This window comes from Prionailurus viverrinus, chromosome A2, assembly GCF_022837055.1.
Source record: "Prionailurus viverrinus isolate Anna chromosome A2, UM_Priviv_1.0, whole genome shotgun sequence".
NCBI classification, from domain to species: Eukaryota; Metazoa; Chordata; class Mammalia; order Carnivora; family Felidae; genus Prionailurus; species Prionailurus viverrinus.
The window spans coordinates 109,835,458-109,856,562 of NC_062562.1; the positions used below are offsets into that span (position 1 = coordinate 109,835,458).

The 21,105-nt window shown below is 39.3% G+C and overlaps 1 protein-coding gene across 2 annotated transcripts in view; it reads left to right on the forward strand.

Annotated features, from left to right (window-relative positions):
• The window catches only part of LRRC72 (leucine rich repeat containing 72), a 39,002-nt gene that overhangs the window by 624 nt on the left and 17,273 nt on the right, over window positions 1-21,105 (forward strand). For both annotated transcript variants that reach the window (XM_047845034.1, XM_047845042.1), the window contains exons 2-5: window positions 5,791-5,864; window positions 10,557-10,626; window positions 18,273-18,354; window positions 20,290-20,400. In XM_047845034.1, the coding sequence (XP_047700990.1) occupies window positions 5,791-5,864; window positions 10,557-10,626; window positions 18,273-18,354; window positions 20,290-20,400 (337 nt within the window). The remainder of the gene's footprint in view (window positions 1-5,790; window positions 5,865-10,556; window positions 10,627-18,272; window positions 18,355-20,289; window positions 20,401-21,105) is intronic.

Sequence of the window (21,105 nt, forward strand, 5' to 3'; positions counted from 1 at the left end):
AAGTCTTGGGGCTACCATGGAAATCAAGGCTGGGGTTCTGTAAGGAACTGAAGCTCCTGACAGTAAGTCCTAACTAAGCTATGGTGCATGTGAGTTGCATGTAGCTATAGGAGTTTATCTATCATCAGAATACATAAATCATCAAAGAGAATCTTTCTTCTATAGATTCTGATGTAGACTTCATTCTTCTGGGATTTAACAGTTCCACAATTATCAAACTTTTTTTTTTTCTGTTTTATCTAGATCCTAAGGCATCAGGGCAGTGGAGGAAGCTTGCTGCTATCCTCCCTGTGCCAGATTGGATTGGCAATTCCATGTTGGATTGCTTTCATTTCCCTGGTTTGTTAACCAGTTAATTAGAAATCTGACTGTTCCCGCTCATCAGACAACTGACATTGTTGTCCAGATTCAACACCTTTTCTGATTAATACCCTCTACCTACTACCTTACATAACACTGCAGATTCAGATTCTGTTTTCTTGAGGGACACCAGGGTGGCTCAGTCAGTTAAGCATCCAACTCTTGGTTTCCACTTAGGTCATGATCTTCCGGTTCCTGAGTTCAAGCTCTGCATCAGGCTCTCTGCTGACAGTATAGAACCTGCTTCATATCCTCTGTCCCCCCGCCCCCCCACCCCCCGCTCCTCCATTGCTCTCTATCTCTCTCTCTCTCAAAAATTAAATTAAATTAAATTAAATTAAATTAAATTAAATTAAATTAAATTAAATTAAATTAAAAAACATTTAAAAAAATAACAAATTCTACCTTCTTGAAATTTGCTTTCTTGGCTCCCACTCTGCTCTTGTTTCTCCGAACTTTGTGAGCATTCTCCCAAACCCCCTTCCTTCCGCTCTCCCAGCCCAATTCCCTCCTCTCTATAAATGGAGACACCTGCCGACCATCTAACCTGGGTCCCGCTCCCTCCTCTGTAGGGACCTGACTCACCATGCTGTGCATACCCACCCTGACATCTCTGGTGAGATCCACACTTCCACCTGCAGCTTTCTGGTGGATGTCTCGACCCGTGTGTCCCAGCCGCCAGGACCACAGTTTCAGCATTTCCAGCTGAATTCACTTTCCCTTCCAAGACACCTCCTCCTCTTCATGTCCTCACATGATCATCACCACCTGTGACTTTGCTCGCCCTCGTTCTCAACCTTCTTATTTGCCAGTTGCCATCCGTTCTCTCCGCACACCCTCTGTCCTGTCTGTTTGGCACTCATTCCAGCTTGCGACTCTCCTGGGACCTCGCCCTGATTTGCCAGTGGCAGCTGTGCCTCCCACCTGCCGTTGTCTCTGCGCCTCAGCCGATCGTACCTGTTCCGCCTGCTAGAGTCTTCTTCCTGAGGCCTTGCTTTGTCACAACTTTTCTGCAGTTTAAACATCCCTTAATTCCTATTGCCCCAGAATGGAGTCCAGTGCTGAATTAATCACTCCAGAGTTCTCAAGCCCCTTGTTTTAGAGTACCAGTACAGCAAGGGCACCAAAAGAGATGGAAGAAAAATGTCTTTCAAATAACTTGATATTGGAGAGTGTTTAAAAGCATGGATGGGGCGCCTGGGTGGCGCAGTCGGTTAAGCGTCTGACTTCAGCCAGGTCACGATCTCGCGGTCAGTGAGTTCGAGCCCCGCGTCGGGCTCTGGGCTGACACCTCAGAGCCTGGAGCCTGCTTCTGATTCTGTGTCTTCCTCTCTCTCTCTGCCCCTCCCCCATTCATGCTCTGTCTCTCTCTGTCCCAAAAATAAATAAACGTTGAAAAGCATGGATGTAGTTATGACGGGAAAAAAAGAGAACTTTGTTGGACTCTCTTGCGCTGACTTTATCATGTTGCTAAAATATGTATTTCATATATATCTTATAAAATGAAATTGATTTTAAGTTACAGATTACATACAACATGTGATTTTAAGTTTGAGTTCTTCGGGCCTATAAAAGTTTTGTTTGCACAGTGAGTAAGTGCACACTTCCGAGCACAGATAATATGACGCCAATCCACCTTTCTTAGTATATTTCTCACAATTACCTTCCACAGGCCTTTCACTGCATTCAAAGATCACAAACCATACATGTGTCATACTTTCTTTCCTTGCTTCTTCTCCATTGTGTATTTGCTCCCTTCTGATTAGAAGCACGCTCATCAATATTCTGTTTTTAATTTCTCATTACCCTTTCAGGTCCAGCCTAACTGTCACTCATGCCCTGAAATGTTTGTGGAGTTCCTAGGCTGACAGTAATTTCTTCTCGCTCTGTATTCATCAGAGCATATCCTCATTGTCCCATATCCCTTAACACCTGTAACCTTCCTTTACAGCTCTGTGTGTCCTGTGCTCTCTGAGTAAAAGCTTTGCTCACAGACAGCGGACACCTTACCTGATTCATCACTACATTTATTCGCTAGTCTAATAAACTAAACTAGTCACCACCTGAACTAAGCACTCGGGGGTCTGTGGTTCAGCAAATGATGGAACCACTATTTTAAAAATGGTCCATCTTAGAGAATGCTGTTTTCTGCAGCTGCTACGGAAATGGTATGGTGTTTTCTCAAAAAATTGCACATAGGATTACCATATGATCCAGCAATCCCACTTCTGAGTATATTACACTCAAAGGAAGTGAAAACCAGGACTCAAATTGATGTTTGTACACCCACGTTCATAGCGGCGTTATTGGCAAAAACCAAAAGATGGCTGCAACCCAAGTGTCCATAGACTGAGAAATGGAACAACAAAATGTAGTAAATACCTATGAAAAAATATTATTCAGCCTTAAGAAAGAAGGAAACTCTGACACACACTACAACATGGATGGACCCTGGAGACATTATGCTAAGTGAAATTAACCAGGCATAAAAGGACAGATATTGTCTGATTCCACTTAGGTGAGGTACCTGGAGTAGTCAAATCCATAGAGAGAGAGAACTGAAGGATGGTTGCCGGAGGGCTGGAGGAAGGGGGAAAGTGGGCAGTTAGTGTTTAACGGGTACAGAGTTTCATCTGGGGAAGAACAAAAACTTCTGGAGATGGGTGGTGGCCACGGTTGCACTACCATGTAAATGCACTCAATGCCACAGCACTGTACCATTAAAATAGTAAATTCCATGTTATATATATTTTACCACAATAGAAACAGAGTTCAGGGAATGAATGCTTGTTGTGCTTCTTTAGATGAAAAGGATATGCTGCTCGTGAAGTTGTGTGTTGATTGGGACCTGGAACTGCTCCACCACGGATGCTCTGAAACTTGAAACTTCTTGGCACGTTTTCGTGTTCTTTGGCACTTTGACATTAATACTTGTTACTAGATTCATACCAAATTTTTGGTTGGAAAGAAACATACCATGATTAAAAGCTGTGTAAATAATTACACCAGTGATTTGCATATTATGCTGATTGTTTCAATTTCCCTTTTCATTTCTTCATTTTCAAAATTTGACTCAAATCCTTACAATATTTATTCTAAATTTTCAAAGTTTGTGTCAATTTCCAATTACTGAATTAATATGCACTTCTTAAAATATCCAAAAATTATTTTCAAATGTACAGGTTAGAAAATGAAAGTCCCCCATGATCTCAAGTGATAACTTTTGTTACCGACTTGGAGTATGTGCAAATGCACACATGTATGTGTATACATGTCATTGGTAACAAAAATGGTATTAGCACATGTTATACTGCCAGTGGCATTTTTACTTTTGGATATCTTTATATGTTTAGATATCTGTCTCTCTATATTTTTAAGCTACTACACTATATTCTTGTGAAGTTACATGTTAATGTAACCTCTATTCCAATAAAGGGGGCATATTTCACAAATATAGAAAATGTATGCTGAGATGAACAATGAACTTCACATTGTGTGTGTGTGTGTGTGTGTGTGTGTGTGTGTGTGTGCAGGTACACGCACATATGCAGACTAGTATATTTTTGAGTGCTAGGTGTAGAATGGTGGAATTGAGTTAAAATCCCGTTTAAAACTTTCACGGAGAGCTGCAAATTGTTAATTCTACTGTGGCTGGATTTTAACATCCCAAACATTTTAACACACTTGCAATTGGCTGTTTATAGTAGAAGCTGATAGTTTAAAAAAATTTTTTTTCAACATTTATTTATTTTTGGGACAGAGAGAGACAGAGCATGAACGGGGGAGGGGCAGAGAGAGAGGGAGACACAGAATCGGAAACAGGCTTCAGGCTTCAGGCTCTGAGCCATCAGCCCAGAGCCCGACGCGGGGCTCGAACTCCCAGACCGCGAGATCGTGACCTGGCTGAAGTCGGACGCTTAACCGACTGCACCACCCAGGCGCCCCGAAGCTGATAGTTTAGATGGTTAAGTTAAAATATCCAGATCCAGATGCCTAAGCCTGATCCAGTGGGTTTATCCAAGCCCCCAATTCAGCTTGCTCTTTATAGAGTCACAAAATGCCCTGATGGAAATGCCTCCACCTGAGCCAATGAGTTCTCTAAGCCCCAAGATCCACCTTGTGTAACAAGATAACAAAGGAAGTTTGGGAAATACATTAACAGTGACTCTCAATCCCTGGTATATCTATTTCCCTCTCTTCTTTCAATATTTGTTCATTCCATTAAGTCTAACTCTTCTTAACGTCCTCTACTAAATAACAAAGCTATTGTCAAAATTTAATAAATCGCTGACAACACAACCTCACCACCCACGACAAATCCCAGCTGAAATTTGGTGATTGTTTTGACTCTGATAATTACAATGTTTATAAGATTCCAGTAGTGCAACAATTATACTTTCCACTTTTGTTGTGTCTTGTTAGCTTTACTCCTTCATGGCAAATTATAGATGGGCTTTAATTTTTCCATATCATTTTAGGCCATGTGGCTTGTAAATGTTATTTTGTAATTTAGCAAAGGCTCTTAAAAAGAAAAAGCAAAGCACTTAAATTGCTGTTTTTGGATTCGTATTTTCAAAACAATGCCTATGGGAATAAAAATTACTTCTTTCCCATCAAAAATTCCCACGGTGCAAGTATGTTAGTAACTCGTGAAAAATGAAGATACTGTTCCTTTGCAAAGAAAGGGAAATAATATCTATTCACGTTTTCATTGGTCTGATGTTTATTGAGAAGTTACAATGTGAAACACCTGTACAATAATATGTATTGTATCCTACTCTACCTGCAATGGTGATACCAAGGATCTTCTGTAAGCTTTATGAAAAAGCTACCAAATATGAATTCTTCATGTTTGAAAGAACATTTAAGAATATTTAAAGGCCAAATCATTCTGCCTCATAGAAAATCAAAAACTTGCTTTTGGGAGCACCTGGGTGGCTCAGTCGATTAAGTGTCCAACTTAGGCTCAGGTCATGATCTCATGGTTCATGGGTTTGAGCCCTGCATCGGGCTCTGTGCTGATAGCTCAGAGCCTGGAGGCTGTTTCAGATTCTCTGTCTCCCTCTCTCTCAGGCTCTCCCCTGTTCACATTCTCTCTCTCTCTCTCTCTCTCTCTCTCTCTCTCAAAAATAAATAAAAAAAATTAAAAAAACCTTGCTTTTGGTTAGTATGTACACATACAAACTTTTTTTCTTTTTGATTAAAAAATTATTTACACATCTGTGCCCAGGATTAAGGATAATGAAATTCAACCACAAAAATGATTAAATAATATATAATTGTAGTGTTGAAATTTATTAGTTTAGAGTGGTTGCCTCCTTATTCACCTTTCTTTTGATCTTCTTGTAGACGTTATTGTTATTGACTGCAAATGTCTCTGTATTTTTGCTCAGTGGAATGTGGCTTGACAGATTAATTATATGTTATCAGGCAGTTGAAGATCAGCTAAAGATATGTGGCCACAAGAGGGATGCTGATGTCTTTGAGCTGTTCCTTTCTCAAAAGTAAGTGTCCTTTATATAAGAATTAGAAGAGCATCATATTATAATGTTTCACAGATTCACATGTTCTTTTCCATTGTTTTCCCCAAGGACTGGCTAGGCAAGTACCAACCTCTAATTACTTTACCATTCACTGGCGTCTCTATTAGAAAGGCAAAATTAAAATGGATAAAAACAAAGATTATGGAGCCAGGCTGAGTGTGAATCCCAGCTCTGTCTCTTCCAGCTGTGTAATCTTGGGCATGTCATAAAACTTAGGGTTGTCAGATTTAGCAAATAAACATAGAGCAAGTCCAGTTATATGTGAGTTTCAGAGAAACAGATAAATATAATTTTTTTTTAGTATTAAGTATGTCTTATACTTCCTTGGGTTTCTCTGAAATTCACATGTAAATGGGACTCGTATTTTACCTACCATGGCTCCTGCCTGAGTATAACAATGCTATCTGCTTCACAGGGTTGTTGGGTGAAGATTAGGTGTGATAGTAGAAAGTAAAGGGCCTGGTTGACAGTAAGCACTCAGTGAGCATTGAAACAGTTAATATTATTACTGTTAGTACAGAATGGCGGCTCATTATACCTCTGTACTATAATAATAATCCTATTATATTATACCCCTAGCCAACAACCCCTATACTAATTTTACAGATAAGTAAGAAAACCTCTTCCTGTAACAACCCCCTTTCATGCCCCTCCAACTCCCCAAGGTGGGAGAGGCAATGTCGGCTCTTCTACAGAGCAGTCACAATGCCTGAGATAGAACCCCATGTGTAGGAGGAAGATGAAGTTATGGGTTGGACTGGACCACAGTTTTTACTAGCCAACAAGTGACATCTGTGTGGCTATACTTTGAATTTAATAACAATGACCCTACTCCTACTCTTCTTTCCCCCTTTCATGCTTTTCAATCTCTATGAATTCTATGTATTATTTTAAAATAGGCTAGACATATTTCGACTCATGTAATCTTTGGAACTCAGCTACTTTTTAAAGCAAATGTCCCACTCTATCTATCATTGAAGTCAGTCACTTTATTGCTGGTGATTTGTGGAAATCCTTTATTAATAAACATATTTCTTTTGTGATGTATAATTATTTTAGACTATAAGTGCAGAGAAAAATATTTATCTTGGTAACGTTTCTAAATCTCTTGATAGTAACAAAAAAAAGAGCTGGCCAATTTAAGATTTTTAAAAATGGATATTTTAGAATGGAACAGATATAGTAGATAATTCTGACACACTTAAAGTCATGCTTTGAATCTCTCTATAGATCAACTAGCTTTATAATAATAATACATATTTTATGTGGCCAAAGATCGCATCTCTAAGCCTTTCATGATTTTAACATCTGTGTAGTACAAGGGTATGCAGATAACAATAAGAAAAGCTTTGAAACACTAGAAAAAAATAGAAATATTGATCCTCTGACAGTGAGTAATTACTGGTCTTCTCAACTAAAGGACAATACATTTTATATCCTAAGAATACTAAGTTATTATTTAATACATCTGGGTACAAAAACTATATGTATTTCTCTGCCCGGATACCATTAAACTGGGTAAACTAGGCTATTTGTTGGAGTCTATGTTGCCAAACAGGAAAACAAAACAAAATAAAACAACAACAACAAAATCAATTATTTCCTTGAGTAATCATGGAGAATGCATACTGTGACAACAGAGCTAACATGTTATTGTCGCCATAAGTCATTGCCATCATTAGTCGTAGGATTTCTTCTCTTTGTCTTCCACTGGCATCACCCCGAAATCAAGGGCAACAGCCCTTTATTGATTTCTAACAGGTTTATGTGCAGAATTTACCCTTCTGACTTGAATGAAAGTCCTTTTAAAAGGGAATCAACTTTATTACCTTATATAATACAACTAGTACAAGAAAATTAATGACCTTAATTTGACACAATTGATATTTCAAAGTATTAATGTATTAAAATAACTTTTCTGGGAAATCCTCTAAGTGGGGCTTGAGTTTCTCTCCTACCACATAATGATCGTTTTATTTCTCATGGGAACGGATGAAGTTAATGTATTATCATTATTGCCCAGTGCAATAATTTAGGTGTACCAGGATCCAAATTCTTCTTCCCAGAAATAGGCTGCATATCTACAGTGGAGGAGAATGCATTATGCGTATAAGTCTCCTATTAGGAGTTGATTTGAGGAGTCTGGAATATTTTGGGTACCAGAGAAGTGTTCAACAACCAAGAGTGCATGTCTAAAGGACATGTACTCTGCTTGAAGTCTTTTGTTTGGGATACTCTGAGAATTAAAAAACAAAACAAAACAAAACAACAACAACGGAAAAGGTTTAAGAAAAAACTCTTCAAATACAAGTAAGGTGTGGAAGAGAATGGCTGAAAGAAAGAAAGGGCAGGGGTGGATGTTCTTTCCAAGTTTTAACTGAAATTCCACTTGGTTAACATGCAGTGTAATATTAGTTTCAGGTGTAGAATTTAGTGATTCGTCACTTACATATAACATCTGGTGCTCCTCACAAGTGCCCTCCTTGATACCCATCTTAACAGAATACCAGCTAATAAGTGTAAAAAGAATGAGAGCATCAGAAAAATCAGCATTTTATAATCCCAAATCTTCTGATTCACTAAGTATCATCAACCGAAGCTAAATCCATTGAATAAGTTATTGGGGGACAAGACATACACACAGTCGTTAGAGTTTTGCCCCACACATAACTGCTCAATGACAACATTCATATACTTTTACAATGGAGAAACTTGGCAGATGCAGCCTGAACCCCATGACTGAACTTCCTTCACCAAGAGTGGGGCAAAGCGGCATCGCTTGCTTCATAATGTGATGCGGCAATCATTACCTTTGTAACTGAAAAATGGCCCTCCTTGAATTTAATCATGAGGAAGCCATCAGACAAATCAGGAATGTGAGACATTCTCTCAGAAAAATGTCCTGGGCTCTTCACAAAGTCAGCGTGAAGGTAATAAAAGGAGAGGGAGTGACTATTCTAAATTTAACAAAACAAAGGCATTATACCAACTAAAAATGCAGTGCATGAATACTGATGGGATTCTGGATTGAAACAAAGATGTGCAGGAGCAACAGGGACGACTTGAATATGAAAAGCATGGTAGACGCTATTATTGAATTCAATTTAATTTTTAGGGGTGATAATGGTATTGAGCCTCTGCAGGAGAATGTCCCTATTTGAGGGATACGCATGCTCAAGTGTTTAAGAGCGAGAGCCCTACGATGATAAGTCTGCAAATTATGTTGGAATGGTTCACCAAGAAAACTATCAAACAATAAGGACATATATTATATAGATTGGAGATAGCGAGCAGAGGTGTGGCAAAATATTAAAAATTGCGAGGGCTATCCAAGCTTTCAATGTACTATTCCTTCAACTTTTCTGAATTTTGAAATCTCTCCATATGAAAAGTCGGTGAGAAAGTTTCTTTTGTTTAGAAATGTTGTTTGCATGATTTACAAAATACATTTTCACAAAAAATAGGAAAATACTAGTCCCTCAGTGTCGCAAAGCCAAAAAAAAAAAAAAACCACAAAAATTCGTGAAAGGATGTTACCACAAATGAGTTAATGTATATAACATTAATTAACATTAACAATTTTTAAGGGCTTAGAAAAGTGCCTGCCACAGAGTGTGTGCTCTATGCCAATGTTTGATAGAGACATATATGTGTACGTACCCAGCCTGGGCACACAGTTTCTGCCATTAGAAATAAAAGAGTACTGAATATTTGAGCCCATAGCAGTCAAGGGCTGACTATTCTCAGGATTTTGCCCACTTCACTGATAATTCCCCCTCTCCACCCCAGGCCTGTCCCTTTGCTGAGTGAGCCACATAGCAACAGGACTCAGGACCACCTGTATAATTCAAAAAGGATGGTGATATTTTGATCCCATAATTAATAAACAACAAAGGAAGAATAAAACACTACCTAGTCTCTGTCTTTTGACATACTGCCATTTCCACGTCTTAAGTACAATGTGGCCAAGATTTGGACAACCCCAAAGTAAGAACCTCAAAGACACTGTGGAAGTAGGAGCTGATGGTGTTTTCCACATTTATGTGCAAGTCCAAGGTCTTCCACACTCACTTTTCCCCCTCTGCCCTGTACCCAGTAAAACCTTTTTTTTGAATATTTATTTTTGAAAGAGAGAGAGAGAGAAAGTGCAAACGAGTGAGTGGGGTAGGGACAGAAAGGAAGGGAAACACAGATACTGAAGCAGCTTCCAGGCTCTGAGCAATCAGCACAGAGTCCAAAGCGTGGCTCGAACTGACAAACTGTGAGATCGTGACCTGAACTGAAGTCGGACACTCAACCAACTGAGCCACCCAGGTGCCCCCAAATCTCCTTTTTTAATTGTGGTGCCAATAAATGTAATCACAATGAGATGTAAATTTCTAGGAATGTGATCAAATGTTTTCCTTAAGTATTTTCTTTAACTGGCTGACAAAATCTTAATTCAAATGAATGAAGTGTAACGATGGTATTTTGGAAATTAGTAGAGAGGTGTGCCAACAACTTTGAAAGAACAAAGAGAGAGGCCTTTACAGTTATTCCAAAGACCTACTATATAACCCACCTTACCCATGAATAAATTAATTGTTGCTAATTAATTGTTAAATTAAATTAAATTAATTGTTGGTAATGTTAATTTTTTTCTTTCCTTTCCAGGGAACTGACGGAAGTCATTGATCTCTCTAGGTTTAAAAAATTAAAATACTTATGGCTACATCACAATAAGGTAGTTCTATTTTATCTTTAAATAGCTCTATAATTAAATCACAATCTTAATTTCATGTTTTTGATGAAGCTAATCTTTAAAAGTATTAATATTCTATACTCCTAATTTAAGTAAGAAACAAAATTCTTACGTGATCTGTGCCCTCTGGTACTAACAGGTGTGTAAAGTCAACTTTTTTCTTTTAATGGATTATTCCAAAGTAGGTTTTTTCAAGTCTAATTCCTCTTCGTTGGCCTCTCCCAACTCCTCCTCCCCTTTTATCCCAGTGGTACCTGAAACTGACAGTTTCTGGGCTGTGGCAAACTACTCCCTTGGGCAGGATCCCTTGTAAAGTACCCCAGATCAATATTCCTTCAGTGGTCTGGCATGCACTTCCCAGCACTCACACACCTTTGTCCTCCTGTCAGAAGCCAAGCAGGTGGTCACCTCCCAGTGACCTAAGCCGATCTACTTTCTCAGGAAGTGGCAGACAGTAAGCCACCATGTCCCCACCTGCAGGGAAGTTCACTGAGTATGGCTTTTAAAGGTTCTCTTGGAGGCTAGAGTTTGGGAGGCAGTGCCCTCCCACTGCCTCCCCCATAGTGGGTGCCTGGCTGGGGCTCCAAGTTCTTTCCAAGGCAAAGAGCAGAACTGAACTAAAAAATGCGAGCTTAGACAATCATCAGTTAGTCGGTTATTCTCAACTTTCAAAAATTTGACTTCCCAACAGCTTGTGTTTTGTTCATTATGAACTCATGATCCAATCTTAACCTTCTGAATTTCGACTTTCAAATACCAGCTGATTAAAAAGAAATAATTTCAGTTTTCAGCAGTAGTCTGCTTGTCAACAGTAGTCCCGACTCAAAGCACAGAATCCCTAAGCAGCCATGTTTATACAAGCATTTCAATATTACATGGCATTTTCAGTCTTCTCTTTTTTTTTCTTAACTAAGTGGGAAATGGAAAATGAAAGTGCTTCTCATATTAAGTGTAAGTATAAGTCTCATGAGCTTGAAATGATTTCTGAGAGAACAAAGAAATCACCTTCAAGGCCCAGGCGACTAGCAACTGAAATGGAAAGTGTACGCACCACTTAAGGGCACACAAGTTTAAAACTCTTTTAAACACTCTGCCAAAAATGATCCTGGGTCACAGTGTGCGCCCTCTGATTAGAAAAAGATGGAAATCATCAGAAGCATGGCCAGACTGACTAATCTTTGTTTCTCACGTGTGCCTCTTGTGGTGTTCAGCTCTGAAGGAAAGAACGTGTACAAATATCAGCAATGTGTCTACAGGGAAAGATATAATTAGGGATTCTTAAATATCTTTTAGCTTTGTGTTAGTGGACACTATCCCATTTCCAGTCATTGAATTTTCACACAATTGACTTGAGACACATTATATACATAGGAAAGGATGGTACACGCGCTCAACTATGTTACTTTCTTTTGTTTCTGAAGGGCAGTGGGTGGGGAAGGAATGGAGGAGGCTGATTTCTCTTCATGTGCCTGGTTATTTACATTCAACAAACTCACTACATTATTTCCAAAATCATCATCATTTAACTTTGTTCTTTTAAAAAATAGACTTACTTAGTTCATATAGCAATGAAAAGATACCTTATCCAAAAATCCGGTGTTCATTCGATAAGTAAATGAGCTCCTGTAAGTTTTCCTATTGGTCAATAATTGGCTGGTTGCTAAGCTGCTGAATACTTATAGTCCATGAAAAATTAAAGCCTTAATTTAGGGGGCACCTGGGTGACTCAGTTGGTTAAACATCTGGCTTCTGCTTAGGTCATGATCTCACGGACAGTGAGTTGAGGCCCCACTTTGGGTGAGCTCAAGCCCTGCTCTGGGCTCTGCACTCTCTCTCCCTCTCTTTATCTCCCACTGCACCTCATGGGATTGCCTCTCTCTCTGCCCCTTGCTCACTCCTGTGCTCTCTCTCTCTCTCTCTCAAAAATTAATTAATTTAAAAAAATGAAGTATTATTCAGGATCCCAAATTCCAATGAACATACTAGCTATGATAGTACTTCAACAAAATCCGTATGTAAAATTTTGATTATTACTTTTCTTTATTTTTTATTTAATTTTAATTTTTTTAATGTTTATTTATGTCTGAGAGAGAGAGAGAGAAAGACAGAGCGTGAACGGGGGAGGGGCAGAGACAGAGGGAGACACAGAATCTGAAGCAGGCTCCAGGTTCTGGGCTGTCAGCATAAAGCCTGCTGCGGGCTCGAACCCACTAACCATGAGATCATGACCTGAGCCGAAGTCAGACCCTTAACCGACTGAGCCACCCAGGAGCCCCACGATTATTACTTTTCTTTAAAATCTAGATAGCACTAGGATGACCGCAAAGAAGTTAATATACCAGCATTGAAATGATGTGTAAAAATACAGTGAAAAACATCAACACTGACACAGGAATGTAAATATTTAGAATTGCAACATTTTGTTAACAATGACCAGAATCTGTGACTGGCATTGTTCTTACATTAGAGAGTATCTTGAACTACCCTCTATTTAGGAAAAACCAAGGCACAAAGTGGTAAAGTAAAATGAACACATCTTTGTTGTTTACTCTTTCATACTCAAGAATTTTGTTGAGGAATGTGTATTGGATATTATTGGTTGTCCATCCAATATCCATTTTCTCTTTTTACCTAAACCGCAGAATCTGAATTTAGGTTTTGGTACATACTTCTCTTTTTTAATCAGGTAGATGACCCCATCACCAGTTGCAGGGAATGGATCCTATACTGTCTAAGCCAATCGGGATAATCCCATCCTCCTTGTGAGTGGCTAGTCAATGAATGGGCACATAACCCAATTATGGTAATAGAGACAGAGGAGGCATCTGCTAGGAGGCTTCTGTGAGACGTCTCCTCAGTCCTAAGAGGGAGCACTAGAAGAGAGGTCCCTTGGTTCCTCGATAATTTCTTGCCTAGATATGAAGCCAGGAATCATCCTCTCAGCATGAGAATGTAAGCAACATTTAGAGAAAAGTACAGCCCAGGGACTCATTGTGATACTAGGACTGAGGCTCTCATAGCCTCTGGACTTCTTGGTATGTGAGGTAATAAATGTTCTCATCTATGTGCCAATTTGAGTTTAGCTCAGATCAGAAGTTACCTGAAGCCAAAACATCCTATCTGATGTGGCTCGTTTTGTACTTACGGTTAGGCTACTGACAGAATGTAACAATAAATGTGATGGTACCTGCTCTAACGATAAAATTAAGAAGGGCAGAGGGAGTGGCTCTCTCTACTCATGGTAAGGGCATGGCATTTGCAAACTACCTGGAATGGAATATGAGAAAGCTATACTCTTGGGAGGCAATGAATGTAGTTTGGTGTATTTGGAACCTAACATGGCTAGAAGCAGGCGTATGTTTCCTCATCATTCTCTAGTGGGTGATAAAACTGGAGCATCTAATCTGACCCTGGACTTGCAGATTCAATAGGTAAAAGTTGCTTCCAATTCCCCAGCTTTCCTAGGTTTGCTCAGGCAACTCTTGTTCCTTTAGTAAGCTCTCTGAGGGCCTATTTCTTCCTCATACTGCATAGATATTCACTAATTCTGCAGCACCTCCATTTCTGGGTCACCTTTTCTCATCTCTCCTCATGTAATTAGTGGGAGCTCGCTGCTCTTAGATGCACATTAACCGAGGCCTTTTAAATACTCCCTTCTTTGTCTCATCTTCTAGAATGCCTGACCGAGGGAATTTTAGGTCCACAGCTAATCCTTTCCAACCTTCCATGAGAAGTTGAGTGATTTGCATTTTATTTTATTTTTTATTTTTTTTTCAACGTTTATTTATTTTGGGGACAGAGAGAGACACAGCATGAACGGGGAAGGGGCAGAGAGAGAGGGAGACACAGAATCGGAAACAGGCTCCAGGCTCTGAGCCATCAGCCCAGAGCCCGACGCGGGGCTCGAACTCACGGACCGCGAGATCGTGACCTGGCTGAAGTCGGACGCTTAACCGACTGCGCCACCCAGGCGCCCCAAGAGTGATTTGCATTTTATACTACAATTTCAAGTGGTCTATACTTTTGATCATTTTTTGTTTGGGCTCATCACCTCAAAAATTGTTTTTTAATTCATTCAATAATGGACTCTTTTTTAAAAAAATTTTTTTACATTTATTTATTTTTGAGGAACAGAGTGAGACAAAGCGTGAGTGGGGGAGGGGCAGAGAGAGAAGGAGACACAGAATCCGAAGCAGGCTCCAGGCTCTGAGCAAGCGGTCAGCACAGAACCTGATGCAGGGCTCGAACCCACGAACTGTGAGATCATGACCTGAGCCGAAGTCGCACGCACAACGGACTGAGCCACCCAGGTGCCCCAATAATGAACTTTTAATATTGGTGCCACAATGCTAGTATCCTTTTATTTCTGGAAGAACGGCCAGTACTTGGGTATATTTCATTTGTCTCAGATTAGAAGAAGCACTTGATGAAAAACCCGTATGTTGCTTCACCAAGCAACTGTCAAAATGGAATCTGAGTTTCTGCCATGTAGCAAAGACCAAATAGGTGACACATTTTACAAACTAAATCTAAATAAAAGTACCTCTTCTGGCAAAGGTATTGTTCATAAACTTCATCATGTAAAAAATAATTGAAATACTTATTTATAATAACATATTCCATACTAACTAACCAGAGAATGGTCAGATTAAAATAAGCAAAATTGCTTTGAGAAAGATGCTGGACTCTGGGACACCTGGGTGGCTCACTTGGTTGAGCGTCCAACTTTGGCTCAGGTCATGATATCAAGATTTGTGAGTTCAAGCCCCATGATGGGTCCAATTCTCATGCCTAGATCTTGCCTTCAACAACTTACTACATTGCAATGCCTATTCAGTCTTGTGAATTCTACCTTAGAGCGGTCTCTCTCTCAATACCCTCTACCTCTCTTCTCCCTGTCATTACTTTACTCTGGGCCACCATATATTCTTCTGAATTAGCGTAACACCCTTTTTTTTCAACTCCTCCCATTATACTTACTATCCTTTCTAAACCATTTTCTTCTCTGCCATTTTCTTTCTAAAATAAAATTGAACAGTAACACTCCTGTGCACAAAATCTTGTAATAGCTCCCAGGGTCCTCATGATCTGGCTTTATCTCTTTCCTCCCCATTCTCCTATGCATCTCACCCCAACAAACAGTGCAGTCTTAAAATCCCCATAATCATGGTACAATGACATTAATGCTCTTGTGAAAACTGTGATGCTATAATCAAGATGAAATTATGGAGTTTATTAGTATTCTTCCTGTGTTAATAAGTAATGCAAGAGAAATTAAAGCCCTGACTAATTAGAAATGTTCTGTCAATGTGTGGTCGGGCAGGCAACTGGAAAAGAAGAGAAGACAAAGTCATGCTTTCCAATGGGGTTTGTTTTCTATATTTATGTCGGGTGTGGCTATCATTAGATCAGGGAGTGGTAAGGGGAAGGAAGGCAGTGAGTTGCTGTCAGGAGGCCAGAAGGAAGAGTAGAAAGGGATAGGAAGCCAACTGGGATCCGCCCCTCATTGTGTTGCTAGGTCTCCTACCTGGGAAGAACACAGCCCCTCTTATGACCTAACAAAAGCTGTGGTGAAATTACTGGTGGTCCTCCTGCATGGGCGCTGACATAATTTGGTGCAGATGAATCTGTGAAATGATGAGATAAACAGCACATGTGCCTTTTATAGCTTCATAATTTGCAAATGTTGCAAATATAACAACAACAGAAAAATAAAAAACAATTCATTAAAGAAATCAGTTGTGCAACTTGGGACACAAATCTAACATAGCTTTTCTGAGCTATGAGAGGGCGTGACTAAAATTTGCAATGAATCCTCACTTAATCACACGGTTGGCATCTATCTGAATCAATCCATCAAAGGCCAAAAACATTTCACTGATAACAATAATTCCTATGATAAGCTTTAATAAACACTTAAAACTAATGTATAATCATGAGCATATACTTTTGTATTTATAAAATACGAAGCACTTGGTCAATAACTATTAATGGGAATAGTCTCCCTGATAGATCCTGTACTAAGTAGACAGATAGCCTTATATTTCACTTACCTGCAGCTTTTAGAAGATACCGCCCTGCCTCTGACTCATCCGTCCTCACAACTCAAACAAATTGTTAAATTTTACCCAAGTTATAGGGGCGCCTGGGTGGCTCAGTTGGTTAAGCGTCCGACTTCGGCTCAGGTCATGATCTCACGGTCCGTGAGTTTGAGCCCCGTGTCGGGCTCTGTGCTGACAGCTCGGAGCCTGGAGCCCGTTTCAGATTCTGTGTCTCCCTCTCTCTCTGACCCTCCCCTGCTCATGCTCTGTCTCTCTCTGTCTCAAAAATAAATAAACGTTAAAAAAAAAAAATTTTACCCAAGTTATAGGTCAATTTTTTTTTTTTTAATGGAGTTTTGTTAGAGTAACAGAGCCACTTCTGACATTCAGTTTAGAGTGGAATACCCCATTTCCTGGGTATAGTACTTAATGGTTCATTTGAGGAATTTCAAGAGTGCTTTTGACTCTTTGCAGTTCATATAACTAAATTTCAAAACTGATCTTAAAAATAAGATGTGACTTCACCATATTGTTAGGAAAATGGGGGGGGGTGGAGGCAATAAGATACCGAAGAAATATGGTTTTCCTTTCCTTAATGAAGACATAAAACTAGCAAGCAAGTGATTAATTGTAGAAGTCAAATGAAGTGTGGGAATGGTCAAGACAATGGAGGTTCATGGGCGTGGAGGTTGTCAAGAAAGTCCTTGTTTAAAAAGATGGGCTGTTAAGCCACAGGATGATGTTGTGCCTTGCCCTTTCTTTGCCCTAAGAGTTGTGGCTGGTCAGGCTGTTAGCACTGGGCCTGCCCTCCTGTGTGCATTCAGATTACACCATTCTCTGCTAAACCGAGATCTGCTTACAGAAGGACAGTGAGCTGGAGGAGCAGAGATGGTTCATAGACTCCAAGAGCTGGAGCAGGTGCAAGTTTCGTGAAACAAAAAGTGGGTCAAAACAGGGTGAGAAGAAGACAGTAGTGAGATGCCAGGAGATCAAAGGATGGTTTCAGCAAATTCCCCGAGGCGGGGACACCTCCTATGGAGGTCCACTCAAGGATGGTTTGATTCTCTCTGCCGGCCAATGGCTGATCCTTAAGAATTATGGGAAATGTACCAAAGAGAAAAGTCAAGCAGGCTAAAGAGAAGGCGTGACTCACACACAGCTGCAGAGATGGCTTCACCGTTGAGGACAGAGCCCGCGGCACACACTAGTCACTAAATAATGTGTGATGGTGAATCAGTGGGTACATGGGACCACCTCCAATGAGACTGCAGGAGGCAGAACTGGGAGGGAACAGGGTTAGATAGAGCAAAGGGGCTAGGCCAGATTACAGGGGCCTCGAAAACCATGCAAAGAAGTTTGGTCAAGACATTATGAAAGGTTTGTCTTCAATGATCTGAACACATCCTTTTCATCACAAAGTCCTCAGACAGTCCAGATGTGAAATCATGGCCCAAACCAATAATAATAATAATAACAGCAAACATCAAACTTCTATGATCTTATTATAACTTTATACATATATGTATATACATACACATTTATATATATAATTACTATAGAAAATATGTTATTATCTCTCATTTTCAGCTCCATGGAATAACATTTCTAACTAGAAACTATTGTCTGACAGAACTATATCTAAACAACAATGCCATATTCGAGATAGAAGGTATGTCTTACATTTTTTCTGCTGTTTGAATAGATTTTCAATTGAGTAATAACTGGTAACTATCATATAGCTAATGGCAGGCAATAATCTGTTTTAATATTTCTGTTGGTAATATGTAGTGAAATCTATTTTTTTTAATGCTCTTATGGGGATGCCCGTGTGGATCAGTCATTTAAGCATCCGATTACCAGTCAAGTCATGATCTCACAGTTTGTGAGTTCAAGACCCACATTGGGCTCTGTGCTGACAGGTCAGAACCTGGAGCCTGCTTTGGATTCTGTGTCTCCTTCTCTTTCTGTCCCTTCCCCACTCGCGTGCGCTCTCTTTCTCTCTCTCTAAAAATGAATAAACATTAAAAAAATAAATACATAAAAATAAAATGCTCTCATATACATTTCATTTTAAGAAATGTGCTTTAGGGGTTCCTGAGTGGCTCAGTTAATTAAGTGCCGAGTTTGGCTCATGATCTCACAGTTCCTGGGTTTGAGTCCCAGGTCGGGCTCTTTGCTGACAAGCCTGGAGCCCGCTTTGGATTCTGTGTCTCCCTCTCTCTCTGCCCCTCCCCTGCTCGTACTCTGTCTCTCAAAAAATAAATAAATGTTAAAAAAAAAGAAAGAAATGTGCTTTAGACTACAGTTTTAGTGAAATATTGTCATATACCTTATTCAAAATGTAAAAGAATGTTTTAAATAGAAATTTTGGGGGCACCTGGGTGGCTCGGTTGGGCAGCCGACTTCAGCTCAGGTCATGATCTCGCAGTCCGTGAGTTCTAGCCCCGCGTCGGGCTCTGTGCTGACAGCTCAGAGCCTGGAGCCTGCCTCAGATTCTGTGTCTCCCTCTCTCTGACCCTCCCCTGTTCATGCCCTGTCTCTCCCTGTCTCAAAAATAAATAAACGTTAAAAAAAATTTTTTAAATAGAAATTTTGTCACTCAAACTTTATAAACTTTATGAAGATTTTATAAATACTCTTAATGTTTTTAGTGGCTCTAATTTTTGCCAGACAAATTCCTCTTTCACTCTGAATTAATTTTACGTATCTAAGCTGACAGTTTCAAGTCAGATACAAAAGTACATGATGTACTATGATCATGAAATACAAAAGGTACAGCACAAAACATTTTTTAATATCATGTATCATAGGATCAAAATACTATAAATTTTAAGATCCACCGTGAGTTCGGGGCACCTGGGTGGCTCAGTCCATTAGGCATCCGACTCTTGATTTCTGCTCAGGTCATGATCTCACAGTTTGCACGATGGAGCCCTGCTTCTGTCTCTGCACTGACAGTGCAGAGCCTGCTTGGGATCTCCCTCTCTGCCCCTCCCCTGCTTGCACCCAGACACTCTCAGAATAAATAAATAAACATTAAAAAAAAAAAAAAGATCCACCATGATTTCATGTACTGTGAAGAAAGAAAATCTTCCAATTCAACTATGATGTGGCTATAGTAAAGACACAACCCACTTTCATTTATGCTAAAAATGCGGGGAAATGTGAAATTTAGAATCAACAAAAGTAATGTGAATATTCTTCCTATTGTGTGAAGAAAATATTTAGCTGTGCAATTTCGGGGAAAGTACCAATTCAAATGAGTAATTATTCCCTTGATTGGCCTTATAAATCTAAGTAACAGTGACAAAACAAAACACAATAAAAAGAAGAGTAAAGAAAATAACCTCTCTGAAATCAAACAGAAAAATGATAGCTACAGGAAAAAATGTAAAACAATAACAGTGGGAAGAAATTGACTCTACATTCCCACATCACACTCAATCATTCAAATTCTTATGTTTTGTTGTATTCTCAATGACAATTCACATCATTAGTAGTGACTCCTTTTACCAGCTGAAATGTATTCTTTGCTTTTGTTTAATTGGCATGTTTAATTAGCATTAAAAGCATTTAAAATTTTGTACAAAATAATGTTTTTCAGGCCTGCACTCTCTACCTTCATTGCACATCCTCCTGCTACACCACAATGAGCTAACGGACATTGACGCAACAGTGAAGGAATTAAAGGGAATGCTCAATCTGAAGAGCCTAAGTATTCATTTGTATATTTATATGGCCGTAAGTTAAAATAGTAGTAACACAGGAAAGGCTGCATTTTTTAAGTTTCAATTAGATCAGTGGTATAACTAAATACTTAAATATTCCTGAAAAGAAGACTAAATCTTATTCGTTTTAAAAATATATTTTTGAAAGAATAACAGGTGGAAACATTTTTTGGAGAATTGATATGGCATCTCAAAGGGAAATGATGAAAGTGACAAAAGATTTACATGTTTACACCTGTATGTTTGGTTTTATTTAAAATATAAATGTTTGCACATAGTATGTGATTCCATTTATATGATGTGTCCAGAATACATACATCTATTGTGATAACAACACTGAGAGTTTCACTATTTTTAAATAGATTTCTGTTTGCCCACTGCTGGGAGGGAAAGGGGGGACTGGGGAGTGATAGCTAAAGAATTAGGGGTTCTTTTGGGAGTGATGAAATGTTTTAAAATCAACTGTGATGATGGTTGCACAACTCTTTGAATATACTAAAAAACATGAATTGAATACTTAACAATGAGTGGTATGTGGCATGCGAATTATATTAATAAAGCTGACACCAAAAAAATTAAAAATTTTTAAAGCTTTCCAGTGGGTGAGCAGAAAATTTCATTCATGTGTACTGAATCACCCCCAGGAAGGAGGTGACCTACATAGTGGAAGACAGTGTGAAATGGGTTGGAAA